This window comes from Danaus plexippus, assembly GCF_018135715.1.
Source record: "Danaus plexippus chromosome 3 unlocalized genomic scaffold, MEX_DaPlex mxdp_25, whole genome shotgun sequence".
Classification (NCBI taxonomy): domain Eukaryota; kingdom Metazoa; phylum Arthropoda; class Insecta; order Lepidoptera; family Nymphalidae; genus Danaus; species Danaus plexippus.
The window spans coordinates 1318488-1343271 of NW_026869844.1; the positions used below are offsets into that span (position 1 = coordinate 1318488).

Consider the following 24784-nt stretch of genomic DNA (forward strand, 5'->3'; position numbering starts at 1 on the left):
ACTACTCAAAGCACGTGCTAAAAAAAATGAAGCACGCATAGTCGGTAGTATATCCGAAAAATATTATTTTCATTTAAATGAATAAAACTCGCGAAAGTCTTAGATCTCATTCAATCAGTTAATTTTATATCCACGGGCATTAATCAAAAGTGATAAGTCAGATAAAGATCTAATGATTAGAGTTTAAACTATCATCACGTACCGTTTTTGTATTTAAATTAAAATTTATTTCATATTTCTTACTTATAGGTAGCTCTTGGAGACAATCCATCCGTGTTTTGATTGAGTTTTCAAAATGAGACGAATTTTTTTCTTAGTGATCGTGATTAACGTCGTGTACAGTGAAAAGTCTTTTCTAAATTGTTAGTAGACCTTGTATAATACATCAATTTAATGATAGTAGGATATCTGTAATTTTTTTAAATGATTTCAGTGGGCAGTTTCGTATGTCCTCGGGAAGATAAAGCATTGGGTCGCTGTTTGCGTGACGCTTTAAATTCGTACATACCCCAATTAGTTACAGGTAAGTGAATTTATACCAAAAAAAACTGGCTTCAACATTAAACATATCTTTTAACGGCTTGTGATAAAAGTCACATTATTACTTTATTTGATTAGAAACGATTGTAACAAGAACTGCTATAAATCAGGTGTCCCAGAATTTGACGTGCCGCCATGTGAACCGCTGTTTATACCAACAATGACAATAGAACAATCCGGGGGACCTGTAGCTGTGGTGTCCTCGTATACTGATATCACAGTGAGAGGGCCTTCCACTATGAAGATTAAGACTATCAAGTAAGCTCAAAGTATTTTAAAACGAAGGTAGTTTACAATAATGCTATAAAGCTCGGGAATTTTTTTAATTGGTGATTATTTACAGCGTCGATTCATCCAAAAACGAAATAGTGGCGAAACTTCATATACCAGAGCTCAAGTTGAAGGGTAATTATGATCTGAAGGGAAAGCTTTTGATGATACCCATAGAGGCAAGTGGAAAATTCATTGCCAAGTACGGTAAGTTAAATACCAATACCTAGACAATCATTTGTTTTAATCATCTTCCTACTTTCTCTTGTTTGAGTTAATTTACACTAGAGATATTTTATCAAAACGTGCGAAATAGAGTGTTTTTATATTATATATATTACTTGTAATTGTGTCTTTATCGGATGCTTCCTTATTTTGTAGGCAACATCGATGCGACCGTAACTATAATTCTTGGTAGACGGCCCCGACCTGGTGGTGTGGACGCCCTCGCATGTCGAGACCTTGACGTTAAGTTCCACGCTGGGCACGCGTCTGTGAAGTTGGACAACATGTTCGGTGGTGACGGAGATTTGGGTAAGATATCCAGAATTAATTGGCAGTATGAGAAGGTAGACCAAAAAGACCGTTGAATTTATTATTTAACACTTATATTTAAATATATTAAATGTAGTTTTGGTATTTCGTAGTATACAGACCATATTTTGTATTGAAAGTTGGATTTACTTATATGTTTATATAAAAATCTGTTTTTTTTAGGACGCGCTCTAAATAAATTCCTTAATGAAAATTGGGAGCAATTGTCACAGGAATTCCAAGTACCTATAGAAAAAGCATTGAGAGGTTTCTTTAAACCGCTGGCGGATCATTCGTTTGGTACTTTAAACGCTGACGACATTTTACTAACGTGATTAATAATATATTATTAGTTATTTATTTATATTAATTTGTTAAGCTATCAAAAATATGGAGTACGAAATAAAATAAGTCACAAATTTTATAATGTTTATTCATTAAGACAATCCCTAAATCTCTATCGACATCACAATTCATATACGTTTTAACTATCTTACTAAATAAATAAATGTCCTATTCCTAATATCGAGATGAACTTATTTGACTTAATTATACTTTAAATTTTCAATAAATTGATTTATGAAACAACAGAATCACACTAAAATCAGTCACGATTAAACAGACGAATTTGATTACGAATATATATATATATATATATCGAAAGAAAATAATGCTGATCATTTGAACATATTTTTTAAAAATTCTCTGTATTTTAACATATTTTTAATGGTCCGTAAAGATGAAGTGACGGTTTGATGCAGAAACGTGATTAGCGTTTTAAAATAAAATTTAAAAATACTCCATATATGTGCGTATGTTAGATATAAACTTTGTAATTCTGAAATTATTCGACGAAAACTTTCATTCAACACAGACGAGCATATCAATCGTCTAGCATCTTATTTCACATATTTTCCAACACTTTTGTTTATATTTCATAAAACAAACAGTCATGTACGGAACAAAACTATCACATACATTTGAAGAAGTATGGTTGTTGGATCAAATTCACGCTATGATTGATTGATGGATTGATTGCACACTTCAACACTATTATTTTCCTCACAAAACTGATTAATATTTATTTTAAAATATAATTCACTGAAAAGTCCATTTACGAAACTAAAATTTACTTAACAATATACCTTGTACTTATTCATTAAGTGTAAATTATTTAATTTTATATTTGACGAATCTTATGCTGTCAGTGAACTGTGATAAAGTTTAAGGTGTCAACCAAACGTTGATAGGTATTCTCTCGAAGGCCGCGTTAAGGAAGGTGCGGAAATGTTTCGCTATGGCAGCGGAGGCAGCTGGTCGCATCTCATCGATGATCTCGTGAGCGTTGTTGTTGAGGAACTGGTTCATCGCCTCCCCTGAGACGATATGGATTGTGTGGGGATGTTGAATACATTCGATAACATAAATACATTTGTACAATGACTTACAAACTCGTACCGCAACCAAGTATTTTATTTTGGGTCTGTCTACTCAAGATATCAGCTCCATGAGGCACAAATATCTTTGGTTATCATCGATCGATAAAAAACATCCAGAAGAATTAACTATTAGTTTTAAAGGACTGGTCTCGAATTATTGATATTCTAGTCATCCTAAAGCATATCCTCGAGTCATCCTAATTATAATTAGGGAATATTTCAATAGATATATTTTAATTTAAAGAAAAGTAAGAGTCAGATTAATATAACTTTGACTTTGAAAGCATATGTTTCGAATATCTTAACACCCTGTAAGATATGTTTTGAAATAGAAGTAAGTACAATAAGAAGTGCCTAACTTACCAATGACGCTGCCGTGGTTGACGGTGTCCCTGACCTTGAACCTGGAGCTCTTCAGTTTAAAGTCCACCACCATCCTGTCTGCCGTCATATACTTAACGTTCTCCTTCTCTATCTCCTTCCCGAATATCTTCACGATAGCAACAACGTCGTCTGTAATACAAAATCTCTTCTTTTCTTTTTGTCATTTTAATAGCTCTTTTCAATTTAATGCAATCTTTCTTTAGCGGCGGGCTACATTATTTTAATTACGTGACAAATCATGAACGCCCGTTTTTCTACGAAGGACTTTAATAAATTTATCAATTGGCCGTCAACCCAAAAGAATCTACCTCAAAGTTACTTTTATTTAAAAACATATTCATCCTCTACTCATTCAAAAGAATACTCCGAGTGTCCGTTGTAATAACATATTTAAATTCTTGCCATTTAAATTAAAAACGCAGTCAAAAAGTTTAAATAAATACGAGTACAGAACGACAAATAAAATCGAGGCTAACATCTGTATGAGACAAGTTTACAAGAGTGACATTTAAAATAATAAGTTACTTCAGGAGACGACCTTGAGGTGTGGACGATAACCTCTCTTACATCATGGGTGCTTTCTGTAACTTAACTGTGCTCTTGACACACATACATTATATTGGCGAAAGTCTGCATGGTATAGTCATCTTATTTGCTTTTTTGTCCTTATATTACTCACCTGATGCCAGAATATTATACAATTGTTAATAAAATATATTAAGGTGGTAGAGCTAAGCTGTGGTTAGTTACTACAGCTCGAACATGGGCTGGCTCGACCGGGGAAGTACCACCCTCTCACAGAAGATCGGCGTTAAGTAGTTTGTAAAGGCTGCGTTTCATATGATGAGTGAGAAAGCCGGTTGCCCTATCCTTTTTTCCACCTTTTCTGCTCCTAGAATCAATGTCAGCAACGCTTCGCAACATCCCTTACGGTGTAGATGTCCGTAGGAAGGTGACCTTCCATCAGGCAGGCCGTCCGCTAGTTTACTCCCTCGGATATTAAAAAAAATCCTATAATATACAGATACTAACTGAATGAAGCCCAGAAGTCTCCCTGTGAGCGAACGGGGAAAAGAAGAACTTGACCCATCACTTCGTAGTGACCGGTGACTTCGATGCGAGGTAGAACGATCCCCATGTCGATTCTCAGCTTTTTCAAGTCAGATCTGCAATTAATTCGTGTTTTATATAAAGTATCACACCAACAACTTTGTTACTATCGATAACCCAAAGCTTATTTGATTATATAATCATTATTCTCTACATAAGAAATTTAGAGGAGTTAAACAACAATATTTTGGATTAAAACCATCAATTAGTTCTAGTTTGACAACAAAACAATGACACAAATAGGAAGGATAAATATATACAAATAATATGTATAACTAAACTCTTCTTTCTGATGCCAAAATAAAAAAAAAACATGCGTTTTAGATCTCTCAAGTCAATTGATAAATCAACAAAAGAGTGTGAAGATTTATGCAAATTATTTTTAGTTATTTACACAGTGTCAAGAAAACATACGCATCTCACAAATTCCAAAACAATGCTTTAGGATAGGAACAAGACAAACGTAAGCAACAAAAGTGTTTTCCATGAATTTTATGTCCCCCAAAGTGGACAATAATCTTTGATCTTGACATACATTAGGTATTGTGTTGTCGTACTGAATGAGATGTAATTATTATATGTTGCATTGTATATTGTTTCCTTTTCGTACATTTTGTATGATAATAGTACTGTTGAAATCGTCGTTATTAGAAAAATATTGCTACTATTTAAAATGCACAACGAATTTACGAGCAACTAATGTCGGACGTTGAACGAGCTATTCCAACTTAATGTTGATTTTCACCAAACATTGTGCAAGACGGATTAGTGGCTGTCAAAGCTGATTACAAAATCTTTAGCGGTTTTATGATTGCTTAAGACTCTGGGTGATCGGAGATGTTAAAAAAATATGATTCTATTCAAGTAAACTAAGACTTTTGTGAACTTGGACGACAGTGGATAAATAACAATTTTGTAGGAAATTATATTGTGTGACAAAAAATATATTTAATCGATAATTATATATAAATAGAGGTAACGCTTACTTGAGTATATAAATATCTTGTTTGACGTTACCTGATTTTAGTCACAGTATAATTACTAGGTCCGACTACAGTGATGTTGCTGAAGGTCGCTCTCACTCGTACTGGTCCCGCATCATTTTCCATCACCAGTTTGTCTATAAACAGAGGCTCAACTGGTGGAACGTTTAAGTCCGTCAGACCCCTCGCTAGGTAGGGCCGTAAATGATTGAACGATCCCTTTATACAGTTGTCCAAATCTGGATCGCTGCGGCTGCATGGTAGAAGATACTCAGCTGAAAAGCAGAAATATATTCTAAAGACGAGTCATAAATAAATTACTTTATGAAAATTTTGATCACTTCCTTAGTATTTCAAGTTCTTATGGAAAACATTGATTTGTTATTATGCGGATTATTTGTGGGACAACAGTAAATAACGCTCGCATTTACTTCGTGCGTCATCAAGTGTAATAGTTATTACCGAATAATTGCAGTTAACGTGGTAACTATGTATGAAAATTATGACTAACACGGTAATAACGCAGTATTAAATAATAACTACCTACTTCAACAAAGCCTACTACATGTATTATTTCAAAATAATTCATATTTCTTTTTGCTCTTCGTGACATGAATATTAATGTTGTATATTATAGTATAAATGTGCATTTCATATCAAAATATTGAAAATTTTATATTAAATTTTTTACCATATTTTGATTTCAATTTTAATATAATATTTTTCTTAATAACAAAGTTAAAATTAACGGACATCCCTTAAAACGACCCAACGATCGCCTTATAGAAGTAGAATGGACTCGCAGATTAAAAAAGTCAATTATATTTTGATGTAAGTAACCGCAAGTGTGAGAAACAGCAGTTATTGTATTTCACTAAACGGAATTTTTTATTTATTATCATTATGAATAAATAACTAATGATATTAAGATAACAATTTCAGTTAATAAATGATATAAATATAAAGGCTATTTATATATTGGCTGAATTTACGTTCGAGTTGAGTCAATGTACACGTCAAAATAATATAAGCCAATACATCTGTCACTATGACAGGTGTTATATAATATGATGTATTTGTGATAGACGCTGTTGTGAGGTGGTCAACTGGTCACTTGTCGCAAGGTGATGGTGATGGTGGTGACCTCAATGCAAAGTTATCTTGTTCGCGGTAAATAAGTGAAGAACTTTCTATATTTCACGGTATAGTCTTAGTGGGAAACCGTAATACAAGTTGAGAAATTGAGTGTACTGTTTCTGTTTAGAATATATATGAAAAATTAATAAAAATCCGATAAGAAAATTTAATTCCAATCCAATAGAACCCATGGATGAGAAGATTGCATATTTGATATTGTTAATAAAGATGTGTATATTTATGTAACTTAATTTATTAAATTAAATAAGTAAATTTACTAACATCAGACTAAGTTTTGCTAATATTATTGTAATGTTACAAGTATTTTTTAAATTCCACAGCAAAATTAAACCAAAATATTTAAATTTTTTCATTGCCACAGAAACAACAATTTGCACACTGACGCGACTTTCGTTCAGAAATAGAACGATTAAGATAAATCGAGCCTAAATAAAAATAAAAATGTAAAAAAAAAAAACAAAACCACTTTGAACTTGAACGATTTTATTTGTCCAACAAACTGTTGCACAAGGTCAGTTACACAGACTTATGTAAGCGACACGGAAACCCACTTCGTAAGAAATTCGCATACAACATGATGCAAAACTATTGCCAGACAAATTTATTCAAATGATCTTGACTTCTTCTATGAGATTATTTTAAATTATTAATCTATTATTATTAAATCGAGGCACGATTTCATATTTTTTGATTGTTACAACACTGTTACAGCTGTTTTAAATGTTCGTTCCTAAAATTAAATCATTTCTATAACATAAATAATAATTAAAAATTGCGAAAAATATTACCTTAAATATCATCGTCTTTATTAAAGAGACCGGTAATAAACTTTCTGTAACATAACCCGAAATATATATTGACATACAAAACGTATTTATGAGGTAATGTTAAATACATTTTATGCTTATTTAAATGCAATTATACTTAAAAAATATATATTTACTGAAAGTATAGGCGAATAACATACTTCCCTCAAGTTTGTATGTTTCTCGTGTGATGACAGCTGGGGCTAAATGAATATATATCACAAACCTTACATAGCTTAAGAATTGATATAATTTTGGACATCACAATTTTTCGCCTAAATTAATTGCAAAGTGATTGAAACACTATGGACTTTTATTTTAGGACCACATTAAATAGCCTATTACAGGTCCTTGTTTATCACCAGCCTCCTTAGTGTTTGTTTTATTTAAATAACATAATTGTTCAAAGGTTATTTATTGTTTCATTATGCTATAATATACTGCTTAGAGTGGCTCCACTAGTCCAATATACATGCTAGACTAAGTTTGTATCTTAACACCAAATACGAACCGTTTAACATTTCTCATTAAATAATGTACACTAATAATAGCGCGAAGATTTACGAATGAAATAAAGTTACTCATACTTAGGGTAAGCGTGTAGAATAATTAAAAAAATCTCTTCGAAAGTTTATAGCCCTTAGTGTATTGTAAATTACGTAATGTCAGACATAAAAGACGCTGCCCTGTTCTGCTCTGTGAATAGATAAAATCTGGACTGCATTTTGATGTAATACAATTATAACGTAACCGAGCTCGGTGAAAAACAATTCTGGTTGTAAACATAATGCATAAAGTGTCGTGAGGAAATAATGTCGTGACGGTAAGAACGGATATAAATGTATTTATTTAATTTTATGTTAAATATCAAAAAGGCATTCAACAATCTTCCGTTATTACATTCAGTAATTTTTGTTGTTTAAGCCACCGACTGAAATAACAAATATTGGAAAAGTCTAGTCATTTTTATGTTTAAACGAGACGAATAGATAAAGATAGTATTTATATATGATAAGAGGTCTGAGGTAAAACATAATTTTCTCACTCTCTCTCTCTATCTTTGCTCCGAATCACTTTAAAAAATAACGTATATTGCGTTATATAGATAACTTAATTTCTATGATGTTTTAAGTTTCTAATTTTGTATGAATATTTTTTATTCCTACATATTATAACAACAGAAATAAAGTAAGTGGGAAACGTATATTGATATTATTATGAGCAGTCATCCGATACTTTCTATGACTGGAGGGTAAAAGTAAGTTGATGCCGAGAATAGTTTCGAAATCTTTGCAATAGTGTCAAGGCCTTTAAGAATTCTTTTCATACGCTCAATGGTCCAACTATAACGACTCTGTTAATATTGCAAATTGTAAGCAATTAAGTTATGGACTATCCCACTATTAATGCTGTTATTATTATGTATCTTCTGCTAGCTATTCATTCTTATAACATACTATTATTATAATTTAATATAATATTATAGTGTATAATATTTTGTTTGTCTATTCTGAGTATCGAAAAAATATATTTAATTATAAGTCTCACTGTATAATAGAATATAGTCAGCTTCAGTACTCCGTTCTTTTTGGAAGTCGTTTCATAACGAACACAAAAGAACTCGTCCGACTACATAATTTGTACTAAGTAACAAAAAAAAATAATTTAGGACAGCATTAAATTAGAGCCTTGAAGCAATTTTGATAACAAAAGTCAAATTGACTACGACTCCAAAATTGCACATGTGACCCAAGCGCAATTTATCCGGTCATAATTATTGGGTCAGTGTCATCTATTTTATAGAGCGGTATGTCACTGTTGCCCAATACATAGTCGATATTTTATTCGCAGCACGAAGTTCTCTTTAAAACGTATGCTGTTCATACGAGCAGCAAGGCTATGTTGACGTCTCTAACTAAATGAAACATTTAGTCCAGTTTAAATAATTGCAAAAGGTTTTTCGTCGTATTCGTTATATATTAACAAACGAAGATCTTGTTTGTAGCAAATACACTTAATACCATTTGGACGTAGTTTTATGTGTTTGGTTAAGCAAAAATGTTATAGACGGAATTGTTCATAAAAATTCATACAGTTTTTAATAGTAGCCTCTTTCTTAAACGAAATGAGTACCTTTATTTAGGATACGAAGTAAGGCTTTCATAGATTTATCCAAATAGAACGGTAATGTTATTTTATACTGCTGTTTTTTTTCCAGGTTTAAAGCATAACTATAAAGGGATTATTTTAGTATTGAAACTATCAAAATGTGGAGGTACCTTCCACAACGTCATGACGAACAATAATGCTCTAGTATAAAGATAATCAACTCGTTTAAAAATTTTATAAAACGTTCCAAAAGCAGCCAGGAAAACCTTTATACAAAAATGTTATAGGAAACACAATCAAAGGCTATGGAACTACCTTCCAAAACAATAAATCAATATCGTTATATTCTTCCTCACATATGGCATAGTAAATGGATTATTGTCTCCGTAGGTATGTTTGTGTGTGTGTTTATTTGTATGTGTGTGTGAATACTAATGCCTGATGGTCATGATTTTATTGATGATGTATTTGTTATGCTTCTGCTTCTTCCCGACGAGTGATAATGATCATATAAAGAAATGTTTTACCTGAATAATCCCCTCATATGTTACAATTATAGAATACTGTTGAAGAAAATATAGAAATTTATATATGTATATATGTATTGCTAAAAAAATATAATTTTCTCCTTATAGTATCTTAATTAAATAAGAAAAAAAACTAGTCGGACTTAAGTCATACTGAACTGTAGCTCTTATGCTGGAAAATATCTCGTTTCCAGCAGTTGTACAATTTACTTAATCAAGCCAGACTAGTCAGTATTAAGTGTGACTCTTAATGGGTTATGAGCACTCCCAGAACAAAAGGCCTAAAGTTTATCAGAGACGCGATAGCAAACATTTCCCAACATTTAAGTCTAGACGACAAATTATACATTTTTAACTTATATGTCTTTGTCATAACGTCGAGCAGACTATTTTATTAGAAATAAAACCCTAGTTTGTTTATTTATAGAAATATTTTTAAAAAAACTTAAGAAAAGAGGATGGTTATGAGTTAAAAAAAATCCCCATTCCTTTAAATTCATGCTTAGATATTTTCTTGGAAAAAAAAATTATACAAACTATTTGTTTGTTTATAACCAAACAAATTTTCATTACATTAAATTACTTCGGATAAAATTAATTTTCTTCTCTAATAAATTTAACAAACGATTCAAATCTCCAACTGTATAAAACAATATTTCATCAATACGTCACTTTGTATGTTGATCACTTTCAAGAATCAAGTTCACTTTTAGACTTGCTACACACAATTATTTATTCGAAAAACATAAAGAAAAACGACAAAAATAATGTATTAGCTACCAAAGAAAACTATTTAATTTAAATTTATATTTATATTAAATTAAAAAAAAAATACTAAAAATTGTATAATATAGAGTTAAAAAATTATTATTTTAAATTATATTAAACATAAGAAAAATTTTGTTATTGTGCGAGACTGATAAACATAGTTACATTTCGTCTGCCCGTGATCAATGTTGCTGAAAAGTAACCGAAACGTCGGGAGTATGTAGTTTTTAACAAAAATAAAACACGCGTAGTATATCCGAATAATATTAGTTTCATTTAAATATAGTAATACAATTCACTTAAACCGACAATTTTAAGTGAATTGCATATAAAAATATACTTAGTTTTTAAATAGTGACGCCAACAATGTGAAAAAATATTATTTTAAAAATATATATTTGTCACATGTATAAAAACCTTTCTTTCATTCTTGTGTGTTTTAAATAAACATTCAATGTAAAAAAGACCGAGAATTTCTTGGGTTTTTTTCCTCTTAGACCTTCAATAGCATCACTTAAACTCCAGTCATAGACTTATATAACCGTATGATCTTCCCTAGTAATAAGTTTACACACGCAAAACAATGTCTAAAACCGTTTAATCTGTTATACATATAATAAAATCGTTCACGGGGTCAATTCTGTACATTGAAAATAAATGAGAATAAATCCTATAGGGGTCTTCCTAGAAGAAACAGATGTCAAAAATATGATTTTTGAAATTTCTGTCTGTCTGTCTGTTGTACACTTATAACTTAAAAACTACTGGACGGATCTCAATAACATTTTATATGGGGGTTGCTGATCACCTGATGTAACATTTAAGGTACCTTTTTCCGCGAGAAAATGTCTCATTCCCATGAGAATATTTTTAAACTACTTTGAACCAAACTTGTGTATAGTTACTTGCATTGAACACTTAATGGGTTTACTAATGACATGTTGTATTTAATTAATGTACTAATTGCCGAGGGACAAACCAATAGTTATGTCGGTGTAGATCTGCGTACGCCCTGTTTTTCTCATGGACAGTTATATGTAGCTTTATTTCAAGTGAGCAATGCAACAATTATTTTTATACTCACTGAAACTGCTAATACGACTTCTAACATTGTTTTTGAAGAAATTTTGTTGTAAGGTACTTTTTCTACGCGGACAAAGTCGCGGGCACAGCTCGTAATAAATAAATAAACGATACATCAAATAAGCTTCAGAAAAATAATAAGATACGAAAGCAATGATTGAAATAAATATTTTTGAGACGAAAATATAAGAAAAATCCTATGTAATCTGAGCTGTGTTTTTGTATGCGCTATTTACCGGCTGCATGCCCTTACAAAAATGGTATCTTTTCTCGTCTGAAATAAATATTTTCAGTTTGAAAGCAATTATCGTTTATTAAGTATATTTTTTTAATGACGTCGTGGTACACCGAGGACTATATAGCGTTATTACACAGATAAAAAATTATCATTAAATAGAAATGTCAAAAATATGATGACATTACCAAGAAACTTATATATCATTGTTAACAGATAAATAAATAAAATTAATTATTGTAAAAAGAGAACAAAGCGTATAAAGACTATCAAGCCTTATTTCTTAAAATAGTCCTAAGCAAATGCTGAGTCAGAATAGATTCACAAGGATATGCTGTCGTGTGTTGAATTAATTAGATGTTTTGTCAGATTCTGTCGGATGACCTGTACATACTGTGATTTGAATTCTGTACTTGACAATAAAAACATTGAGATATTATTTTCTTGAAGAAATATAACGATTCTTCCTTTTTTTAAGTAATTGCAATTGATTTTTTTTTAAACAAATCTAAATTTAATGTGAAAACGGAAGAACCCGAATAAAATATCTATGTAATTATGTTCCGTCGAATGATTTCGAGACTCATAATATAAGGGTTCGGATTCTTCTATATTATTATTTTTAATAGTCATAAGCATCAATTTCTTTCTATGACTTAACATAAACAGGGATACGTATTATATGTAGGTAACAATTAACTCATTAGCCTTATAAAAGCTATTTCAGTTGTAACAAGAACAACTATTAAAGCAATCAGCCTTGCACAAGAACATAATGACTATGAATATTACCATATTAATGTAATTTACATATTTTCCTTGTCATATAGTTTAGTAAATTTAAATTAAAATATGAATTACCGAACGCGCTTCCGCGTCGGCCATTTTGGTCACGTGACCGTATGCGCAACGACAAACATGGTGGCCGCTCAATAAACAGAGTTTCTTAACGAAATCGTCGAAAGTGACCTTGGCATGGAGACATAAATTCTTCGTATTGATATATCGTACATAATAGCTTCAACATTTTTTTTTTATGTTATTACTGTCCACTTATACGTTATTTTGAAATTATAATGCCAATGTCCATTAAAATAATTCACATAACGTCATTACATTCCTCTTTATATTATTCTTTAAAGTTAGTTGTTTTATTGACTTAACTATTATGTACATAACACTGTAGATCTAAAGATAACAATGTTTTCAACATCCTAATTTTATTTTAAATCTTGGTTGGACAAAAACAATTTTAAGGTAATTATTTATTATATATTATGCGAAAGACCAATAAAAAAAAATTGAAGTCGTAGTGACATGACTCTTCTATAATTAATTGTTAGAAATATTTTGGTTGTAATTATGAATACAATAAAATTAAATAATTATAAAATAAAATATTTTTTTTTTATTCTTTTTTTATACAACCTCGACTTATTCAGCATCATTGACATTATTTTTCGCAATAATGACTGTCACCAATCAATTTGAAGGAATAAAAACGGAATTAATAAAAAAAATAATAAAAAAGAAAACATTCATTAAATTTATATTGATTTATTTGGAACATGCTAAACCCACTATATTTTATGCTTGGACCGTTACAGTTTAAACATGGGCATTAGCGTTGCGGAATAATATTTGTATTATATAATAATAAAGCGCAAAAAGGCGGGGGTCAGAGTTTTTCATCACAGAACAAGTTGCCAAACGTATATTTCATCAGCGGGCCACTAACCAGAATATAATACCAAACATTCCAATATTGCAAAATAGATTTAAAAACAATTGAATTTCATCCACTGACAAGAATTGTATGACTATTAAAACTCACAATTCATATTATATTATCTGTACCATTTATTTTTCTGAAACTGTATATATATTCTGTGCAGCAAAAAGGATTTATTTAATAATACTGGATTTTATTGAATAAATAATTTACTTACATATGGTAGGCGTATCATTCTCCGCAGCTTCCCCGGTGTATGTTACAAATGTAAAACAGAAGAAAAGTAGCGTTTTCAAAATATAACGAGCCATTTTCCTTTTTTTTTTAATATTTTTTTATTATAAAGTCAAAATTTAGTTCTGTAACAGTTCAAACACCAAACATGAAGCACTATATTTTATTTTTTTTATTTCGTTTTTTTTTTTAAATAAAGTTCGATTGTTTTTCGAATTCAGCCGCGTCCGCTGGTCGGCAGATTCAGTGGGCAATAGTCGCGTGGTCGGTTGGGCGGACGGGCTCGCGTCTCATTTTGTTTGAAGTGAAAGCATCACGCGTTGTGTTTTATTCTTGCTATGTTTTCGACATCCCTCGTCTTATTCCCCCCACATTTGTTTACAAACCCACGTGGACTCTGTTATTTGTCCCTATTAATACCCATATATTCGATCCATATGACCGATCTGATTAATCTCCAACTCTTGAGTAACCGTTCGTAATACACCCATATAAAAGTTTTCCTATATGTTTATATCATGCAGGATAGTATGACGACGCCTGTTCATATTACATAAAAGTTATGAAGAAAAAATAATTTCCATTAACACAATAAACCTTTTTTATATATCGATAAAAATATTAAAAATTAATTTGGCTGTAATTACTTTTTTTACTTTCAAAAATGGAATGTTATGTAGATTCCATTTTTGAAAATACAACAATTCACGATTAAGGACGTTATGCATAAGGCCTTATCTAACACAAAGGTCAATTAAAATAGCACTCATGCCAACAGCCTTTGTCTACGCGCACGTAATTATATATATATTTATTTTTGAAGTAACTGAGCATTATCACATAATTCGTTTTAATACATCGTGAGAATCCTACGCCTATGTTATACAGATTACAAAATATAGCTTTCGCATCATTTGAACAGCCATGACACTAAAAATAAATAATATATAACATTATATAACACGTTTAAGAAGACGTTTTCACTTCATTTTTATGAAATTTTATAATGTTAATATTTTGTCTTACAAATTGATGAATAAAGAAAATCGAGATCTATAAACTATATGTTATATTCATTGTAATAAGACAATATAAAACCTATTTTCTCTGTAAATAATGTCTAATCTGTAATAATAATAGAAAAGAACGTCAGTGTAACATTATATGAAATCATAAAATACTCATATTTTTTATGAATTAACAATTAAAAAAATATATAGTCTTTACAATTAACGTACTATCCCACAGGTTTCTGAACGTTATATTTTAAAGACGATAACGAGTTCTACATTTAAAAATGCTAAGCGATCACTGGCATGTGTCAACATAAATCATATTCTAGTTAAATTAATAATTAACTGGCTGAAACACATTGAATGTGGCAATATATAACTATTACCATGCCATTGACACCAAATCTCATCGAATTCTTGATAAGAAACTGTGTTTACAATAATGGAGACAATTAAAAGAAATATATTTAATAATATAAGATATTTATCATGCCCATTTATCACGACACTCTTGATTCACTTAGTATACGTGACCCTAATTATTGATGGGTTAAATTTTTTTATAATACATTGCTTGTTACGTGTAAAACAACATATATTTTATTAATCAATCTTCAATGTACAGCAGCTGGGGAGATAATGTATCTTCTTCTTGATATAATCATGTATAGGGGTGTTCGAATCGAGATGTCACGAAATTAGTTCACTATGCGCGTCTAGAAAATAAGACGCTTGATTTAATATATACGTGTTCCATGAGCATTATGTTAATATAATTTTAAAATTATCTTTGTGATATTGTGTTTTAAAATGGGCTTCAACTTCACGAGGAGGCAGTGGTTGACTGTGATCGTCATATCAGCTGCTGATTTTTGCAACGCTATCTGTGTTGCTCTACAGGCTCCGTTTTTTCCGCATGAGGTCAGTTTGACATTAACCAATGTACTTTTATTGAGCTTCTGGACTTTTTCTTGTGGCGGGCGACCTTGAGGGGTATTTCCTCATTTCGCAATTTTAGTTATTATATAAACTTGTAGTAGAGAGCAAATGTTTGTGAGCTTTTTCGTACTGATAAATAATTTTCCAGAAAGTTCGTTTACACATGTATCTCTTATATAAATTGAGATAATTTTATATTCAATTTAAACCATTTTAAAGCTAAACAGACCAAAATTAAGTAATTCATTTGTGTTAAAAAAAGGATCCGATGAAATTAATTTTGTAATCTCTTCTCTTACGTGATTATAATTTGGTATTAAGCAACTTATATTTCAGTTTTGTGTTTCATCGATCCTAAGCTGGTAATCGAAACATCTTTTTTTAATTTATTTCTATTGTAATAATATTTTTTTAATAAAATGCAGAAACACTTCCATCTGTTAGTCATTATTATTGGATATTTTTGGAATGTTTCTAAATAATTCTTACGTAAATGGCCAATGATTGTAAATTATTAAAAAAACTAATTATATAGGCTTAATATTATGAAAAAAACAGGTAGCAAAAACAATAATAACAACGGCAGACAAATAAAACGAGTAGTTTATATAAATCCGTAAATTCATACTGGTGAAAAGCTAACCTTCATATTTTGTAGTTGGCTGATGACAAATCGAATATTTCATAAAAAAAAAATATTTAATATAATGGATACTTTTTGTTTTAACGGCACAAATACAGAGGATTTTAATTTTCTACGTACCCTTCTAAAATGCTTCCTTACCCTTGATCATCTCATACAGATTTAGAATCTTCAAGACGTGCTCTTTTCATTTTTCTTGAGGTTAATTTATAAAAGGTTTAAAACAAAAAAAAATAAGTACCATAGTTCTGGTAATTGCTCTATAATAATTATTGACAAATAAAACAAAATGGCAATTTTTTTTTTTGTCAGAGGCAGTTTTTATCAATTCCGAAGTACCCTTTTGTTTTTAACCTAAAATATTGAATACATGTGACGGCCTCGAAGCAACATTTTTATTTAAGAATATCAAATATATGAAGGAAGACCGCGTAAAAGATTTTGGCGGACTGGATTTAATTCCAGTGAAGGTAGATTTAATGAAGCTTACCGTTTACGAAATGGTTTTATTAAGTATAGTCCACATAACCTACGCGACAGCTCACAATGTGAACGTATATTAGACATATATTAGAATTCTTTTCAAAATATGCAGATTTCTTCACATCATTGCTCTCAATCGACCTGGACAAATATAAAAATAAATAAACGTGATCAAACTCCAGAACCTCCACGCTGGGAGCCAGATTAGGTTCTGCAGCTGGTTTTATTAATGAGTAAAAAACATAAATGTAGGCGATTACTATTCTGTGACTGATTACTTTTTAAAAGCTTCATATTAGACCAAATTTAAAAGGAAAAAAAAATAGTATTTTTAACTTTTATATACTAAAATATCAATAGCATTATTTCACTTTATGATAAAGTAAATCACATATAAGCCGTATAACTATGATGTCACTTGCATGTTTTAAGAATTGATCGGTCACACTTCAGCAATCCCCAGCATTGGAACAAAATATTATTTTTATTAACTCCCCAAGAAAAAAGAGAGGTGTTTGACCTTGGTGTCTGTGTTTCTGTCTGTGGGATCGTAGGTCTCAAACAGATTTACCGATTTCGATGCATTTATAGTTTTATTTGAAAGCTAGTTTAAGCACGGTTGTTCTATGATGTGTTTTGTATATATGTAGGTCCAACAGTGTATAGTGTCAGCTTTATTAATTAAAATAATGTAAGGCAATTTTCTTAAATGATTACTCGACTAAGTTCTCAGGCTTGCTGTATAATCGTTAAATGACAATGAAAGCGTTGGAGGCTTTTAAAAAATTCATATAATTTTATCATATTCCTTTGAACAGTTACATAAAACGGTGACCATCTCAATGAAGAGAAGATCAGAAACATATGACCCTAGCAATTAAAAATGTAAAAATTAAGTTAATGATCTTTAAACAGTAACATCGTTATGTAAATATAGAGATAACAGGGTCCAGGGTCGGTTCAATCTCGCCCTCGGTCTTTGCTTATATTCGGCGCAGACGACAAGTTTTCTGTAGGTATTATTGGTGTCATGAACAAGTTATCTGTTAAAACATCCTCCTAACTAATGTTTAAATATCTTAAATAATAAACTTCAGTGAATATATTTTATGTTGTTCCCAAACTAATCTCCAGTTGGAAAACTGTCCAATGATGGCCATTTTTTTAGATTCCATGTCCACATTTAAAACTAAATAAACACAAGTTTTCATCAAATGTCATGATATTAAAATTTCCTGGATATCTCTTTTATAACAGAATATGTATTCACTTCACTGTCTTTTTTCTTTAATGAATTCTTCCTAAAAATGATCGTATATTTTTTATTTCAAAATCCTTATCTTCTTAAGGATTACCTACACAGACACCTGCATAACACGCTTCATATAAACACACAATTCGTTCAATATAAACATGTATATGTTTAATGAGTGGTCGTAAAATCATGCCACAACTATGTAAGTTGCTTATACTGTCTCCCAAATTCCTTTTATACGGTCCCTATAGTAACATAACGCATCAAACATGCATAGAGATAAGAAATGTCCTGTTGCCAGTGCGTAAGGCAACCGTTCATCCTACAATGACGTAAAACTGATAACCCCTCAGGTTATCGGAGACAAAACAATGAAACGACGCCGCTATATCAATGTATTTAGGACCAGAACAAATTAAACGGCCGTAACGTCTCGTAATACGTTCATTAATATCATTTCTATGGAACGTAATACCGCAAACGATGTACAGTTTTTGCAACTTAATATGTACAGCATCCAAGACGGTTTCCTATAAGAATATACTATAACACTACCTAAACTCCAAACTCCTTAGGATATTTGTCATAAAAAACCAATTTTCATTAACCATGCCACATTAAGATACCAACAAGATTATTAACACATAGCCGATAAGTATCTAAGTTATGCACGTATAATTACAGTCTTCTGTGTTGAAATTTTTCGTTCATTTATATGCTGAACGACGATCTATTTTAATTTTAACGTAAATTTATCAGAATGTTATATCTTCTTTACTCTATAAAAGAAGTTTGGGTAGAATATTATTTGCATTATAGGACAAATGAAAGGGGGTTCTAGATATGTTAAGTATAACTAAAGATATTCAAAAATATTTAATATATAATTTTTCTGCCATATCGGTTACAATAGTTTTTATTAAATGAGTTAATGGGTACGATAGTAGTAAAAGGAATTATAATCTTCTGTAATGTCATCTAAATAATTATAATTACTAAAAAGGCTTTTAATATGTCATCTTTGTAAGGAGGTAAATTTTTCGGATAATTTTTGTCACCTTTGAGATTCGATTGTAATCTGTATGCATCTCCAATGTATTTTTGTTTCAAATAAATGATAGACTTAAAAAAAGGTCCCTTCATTAAACATATTTAGAGATATTTATCCTAATGCATATCTGAAGGAAAACTCACAAATTTATGTTCTTTCTTTAGGCTGAACTGAAAGGCTGTTCAGCAACTGAATATGGCCTGGTCTTCGGGATATTTGAGCTGGTGGTGTTCATCATTAGTCCTTTTTACGGCGCTCACCTGAACAAGCTGGGCCCAAAAATGGTTTTCAATACCGGCATTTTAACAACCTCCACATGTGCTATATTATTCGGGTATGTTAAATGTACTAGAATGAAGGAACATAAAACCTAGGCTAAATAGTTTTTAATAAGGATGTCTAGTTAATGCTATTTTATCTACTAGAAACTGTAATTCCATTTGGATACAACTTACTTTGCCATTATAATCAGAATTCTTTATTTAGTACATATCTTTAATCTAATAAATAAATGTCAAATCGTAATATAATCAGTTTAAACCTAAATAATTATAAATTGTAAATAAATTTTGACAGGTTGCTGGACAAAGTTGAAGGTCATATCCTATTTGTTACGCTGGCTTTTGCTATACGAATAGTTGAAGCATTGGGGAATGCTGCCTTCCTTACAGCGTCTTTCGCTATCATAGCCAAGGAATTCCCTAACAATGTTGCTACTATGTTTGTAAGTGAATTGATTGCTTTAACTAATGATAAACATTATTATTTAAACATGTCGGCAGTTATTATAATTAAATGATTATATTATAATACTATTTATAACACATAATAGTATAACAAACTCATTACATTTAATCATGTAGAGCACTGTAATTTTATATTGATATTATCAAAATCTCAATTGTCGTTAACGCCTTTAATTTTGTAATAGCAAATTTTTTATCTGAATTTTATTCCTTGGCTAAATCCTGTATATTTCTATGGTTAATAGGCTTCCTTGGAAACATTCTTCGGACTCGGTCTGATCGTTGGTCCTTTGGTCGGTGGATCATTATATAGTGTAGGAGGATACTATCTCCCGTTTGCAGTTTTGGGCTTTATACTCTTCCTAACTGCCATACTCTGCTACCTCACTTTACCCAATACCCCTGACGATGAAGACATAAGGCCGACTGGACGTAAGTGTTGACAGTACAGTATGTTGAATAAATTCAGAAACCAATTGATATCAGCAAGAATATTCTTATTTAAACTCTTATTGCATTAATTAAACACCCATTTCTAACTAAATAAGGATATATTTTTTACATTTCTCCATGACGTGCATATTTTGTTATATACTTACAAAAAAAAAAATTTTAAAAACCCGGTGAACCATTTTGTTGATATTATTATTTCATTTTCAGCGACGATGATATCGCTCCTCAAGATTCCTGGTGTATTTTTAACAGCAATAACGATAACCTCCACAAGTTTGAGTCTTGGTTTCCTCCAGGCAACGCTGGAACCTCACTTGAGACAGGTGATATAAACAAACCACGAAATTTATAATATTTCGAGAAACAAACTACTTCTCCCTTCAAATCCTCCCTTTCCATACAAATCCCTAACCTATTTAACAGCTTAATATTTTCTCCTTGGTATTTTTTTCATATAATTGAATTAACCAGTCAATCGAATAATGGAATTTGTTCCTTCAGTTTGAATTCTCACCGATAATCTTGGGTTTAATCTTCATTATCAACGGTGGTCTTTACGCGGTGTCCGCTCCTTGCTGGGGCTGGCTCTGTGACCATCCCTCAATAAAACCAAAATACATTACCGTTGTTGGACATATGTTTGTAATTGGAGCCTTTCTAATCGTCGGGCCAGCACCCTTTATGGAAATTCCAACGTAAGTCTGATTAAATTCTTGTAAACGCTGTCACCATATTTTTTACTGGTGCTTCTAAATACGTAAACATCTTTGGTTTTCGCTTGATAGATGAAGATGTTTTCGATAAGAAAGAACATGAGGTATGAAAAAATAACCAATAATTATCTAACCAATATGCTGAATAATCTCTAAATGTCTAATGTGTTAGGGAGTCTGTTGTTCATATTTTATATGTGCTATAGGTTATTATGGATGACAATACTCGGACTTGTACTCCATGGACTCGGCCTGGGTAGTTTACTCGTGTCTTCGTTCTCTGACGCCCTCGGGACTGCTATGTACGTATTTTAATACTTTTTACTCACTTCGAATAGTATTATCGATAACCTCTAATAATTTATTGCGCATTTGTTTCTGAATTATGACCTCCAACTCAACCTCAGTTAAATATTTGTGATAAGTGTACGCTGCATATCTAATTCGAAGCTAATTTAAATACTACCTATAGAAAATAAATGGAATACTTCACTACAACCCTTGTTGTTCTCAATCACAATTCATGTCAGCTAAAATAAGGAAATTCATGACCTTTATCATTTCTAAGCATAGCGCCTCGTACATTTAAAACTTTTTTTATATCTATCCCAAAAACTTATTGTTTATAGTAAAAACAATCAGATTCATTTGAAATATCTTTGTTTCATATTCTTTATTTCAGTTCAAACGGTCTCCCAAATTCAATAGAAACGTATGGGCTGGTCTCAGGCATGTGGACGTCCACGTTTGCTTTGGGCGCCTTCATTGGACCCACTGTATCCGGACTATTATTCGATTCCATAGGATTCAGGAATTCCACGCAGTTTGTAGTTATCCTTCATTTGTGCGTTGTGAGTTTCTTCTACTGGAATATTTGCGAAATTTTTTTTTTATAACCTTTGGTACATTATATTGTATCGCTGAATTCATTATGTCTAACACCAATGTAAACTCGACTTCTACGTTCAAGGACCTTGTTACTGTTTTTGCTGTATTGATATTCGTGAAACAATAATAAATTGTGTTATCATATGAAGTTGAACTGTAACGTACAATAAATACCGTAAAAATCTATGAACAATTTTAAAAACTACTAAAGTTGCCTATGACATTAAGACAAGGTAAATTTCCATAAATACATCTATTAATACTATTATCATCATAACCCTAGATGGTAGCGGTGTTCCTGTTCCTGTTCTCATGTGATCGCTCCAAGATGGAGGTGTCTGTGTCAGCTGGCGACCTCGTGCAGCTGGACGGAACGCTGGATGAGAGTGTTCTCATAGGAGAGAAGTTTATGCAACCGGCGACCAGAACAAAGAGGTACCTAGCTAAAATATATTATTTACTGTTATCCAGCTCAGTCAGTACAATTACAATTTAATATATTTTTTTGGTTAGAAAAATCTACCACGAAAAAAAGAATTTGCGGAGACCTAGCGGGAAAGAAAAATATCTGCGTATATCTAAAAATTAATTTTCTCTATTTGGCTAATTAATGTTCCAAACAATTTAGATTGAAATTTTGGCTGAGAAGCAAAATCTGAGTCTAGCATTAAAACACAGGTTTTAAATAGTCGTTTTTTATTTAATGAGAGTTATTATTTCCTCAGTCGTCGGTATGGTATAAGCGTGGAACAGTCTCGCCCGCCAGCAATGAACAGCCTCATAGCTTGCTCCAGCTACAAGAACCGTCGGAGTCCTTGGAGCCAACGTACACCTCGATATCGACCTTCATACGGCAGCCTAGACCACCGTTTCAGAGCGTCCCTCTCCGTTACATAATGGTGCGGATTAAAACTAATTGGTTACATTTTGTAAGCACAGATGGCGCTCCTACGAATTATGTCAAATATGTTTATGTCCACCCAAAGATGGCTCTGTTTTAAGCTTTACGAACTTTTTGTTTATAACTCCTCCATAGAGAGCGCTGCCGCAATTTATTTTCAAATATTTGTTATAATAGTTTTTAATGAATATACATATATATATAAATTTATGAACAAAAACCAAAATCGCTAAGGTTGTATTAGGGAGTTCATAAAAATAGTTTATTTGATGCTTAACGTATCAAGATAAACTATTTTTTTTTTCAATATATTTATTTTTATACCAAAAATTATACTCATATGATAGTTACCGATTTTGTAAATACTAATTATAATATTTAAAACTGTATTAAAGTTGTAGATTAATAAATACAAAATAATAAAAGAAAATGCCTTTTATTTGATAATAATTCCTAAAGCATTTAATTGAAGTCACCGAAACCGAAAAAAGGATTTTTTAATCAATGCCTATGAAACGAAAATATGCATGCAGAGGTTTTTTTGAATCAAATAGAGTGACATTGTGAGGTTACTCTACGTAGGAACGTAAAAGTAAGAAAAGAAGTACAGTCCAATAAATTCCCCTCGCGATTGTCTTTCTAGCTGATAATATTCTAAAACGGAGGTATATAAAGAGTCAAGACACATAAGTAACTTTTGTAAATAAAAAATATGTATATTTATAAAATATGTATATTTATAAATAATTTTATACGATACTATTTATAGACAATTAACAGAATATTTAATGTTTGGCATAATTTGTAAATAAAATGGCCCATTAAATTAATTTTTATAATATAACTTTTATTATAAAAACTACGATACCAGTATCTTTCTGTTTATACACTGAGGTTATTTGGAAAATCAAAAAAGTTCTCCTTGCAAATTGCCCAAGTATGTATGCACATTTTAAGATTTTATAATCTTTGGCCTTCGTCATTAGCATCGGCTTGCAACTGACGAGAAAAATGTTTATATCATTAATTAATATCAACAATAATTAACATTTAATCAAGTTTCATGGATTTTTAATATATATATAAAGTATTCAGTTGTTAGCAAGCGGCGAGTATTTTTTGAAAGCAAGGACGTTCCACACTATTGGCTAATCTAGGTGCTTACAAAGCAGGTCGTTTTCTCCACGGCAAACAAACTTACACAGTTTGTACATAATGTGATTAGTGTGACACGTGAAGATTTATTTGACGATATTTAACATGGTTTCGCTCATCTGAAAATGTGATGAAATACGATATGTCCAAAATCTACATACTTCCAACAGTTCGTTGTAAAGAATCAACGAAGCGACAAACAATAATAATGTTACGCTTTTCTTTTTGGATACTCCAAATTTAATCTTTAGCTTTATTTTTTCATCAGGCGCTGTCACTCCAATTGATACACACCTTTTACTAGTCGTGAATGTAAACTAGGCGAAGGCTTATTTGTGTGAAACAAAAATGATCCTTACACTGCTACTGTTTTTGCTTATTATAGCTCGATAAAATAATCTCCAGCTTATACGTTGTACGATTAAAATAACTAAATAAATCTTTTTGTATCAATATATAATTTCTTTTAAAAATTTGTTGGAATTAACCTACAAAGTTTCTTAAACTCCTTAAGCGGAGAACATGTCTCAGCCGGTTTCACCGTATCAAGTGAGATCGTTCACACATTGCTGGCATAAATTCCAAAATCAAAGCATTCCTTAGCCTATTAGAGGATAAATCTTATACAATCC

The 24784-nt window shown here is 31.2% G+C and overlaps 3 protein-coding genes across 4 annotated transcripts; 2 read left to right on the plus strand and 1 right to left on the minus strand.

The window, feature by feature from the left end:
- The first annotated feature begins 255 nt into the window (after nucleotides 1-255).
- LOC116770105 (protein takeout-like) lies at nucleotides 256-1679 on the plus strand. Its single transcript, XM_061526635.1, has 6 exons — nucleotides 256-362; nucleotides 434-523; nucleotides 651-798; nucleotides 884-1017; nucleotides 1192-1344; nucleotides 1528-1679. Exons 1-6 carry the CDS (start codon nucleotides 296-298, stop codon nucleotides 1677-1679), a joined length of 744 nt encoding a protein of 247 aa, XP_061382619.1. The 5' UTR covers nucleotides 256-295.
- An 80-nt stretch (nucleotides 1680-1759) lies between these two features.
- On the minus strand, nucleotides 1760-14185 carry LOC116769952 (uncharacterized). The gene is made up of 5 exons (XM_032661188.2): nucleotides 13896-14185; nucleotides 5295-5535; nucleotides 4200-4333; nucleotides 3147-3296; nucleotides 1760-2720 (listed from the first exon to the last, which is right to left on the minus strand). Exons 1-5 carry the CDS (start codon nucleotides 13987-13989, stop codon nucleotides 2569-2571), a joined length of 771 nt encoding a protein of 256 aa, XP_032517079.1. The 5' UTR covers nucleotides 13990-14185; the 3' UTR covers nucleotides 1760-2568.
- On the plus strand, nucleotides 7979-23359 carry LOC116769039 (MFS-type transporter SLC18B1-like). Of its 2 annotated transcripts, none has more exons than XM_061526788.1 (10): nucleotides 7979-8047; nucleotides 19461-19630; nucleotides 19873-20020; nucleotides 20288-20474; nucleotides 20703-20818; nucleotides 20997-21190; nucleotides 21415-21510; nucleotides 21891-22059; nucleotides 22380-22531; nucleotides 22822-23358. In XM_061526788.1, the coding sequence occupies exons 2-10, from the start codon at nucleotides 19578-19580 to the stop codon at nucleotides 22991-22993; spliced, it is 1287 nt and encodes a 428-aa protein (XP_061382772.1). In that variant the 5' UTR covers nucleotides 7979-8047; nucleotides 19461-19577; the 3' UTR covers nucleotides 22994-23358. The 2 variants fall into 2 exon arrangements, with proteins under 2 accessions (XP_061382772.1, XP_032515912.1); XM_032660021.2 differs by lacking the exon at nucleotides 7979-8047 and adding an exon at nucleotides 15619-15846 and having other exon boundaries at nucleotides 22822-23359.
- Nucleotides 23360-24784: the final 1425 nt, after the last annotated feature.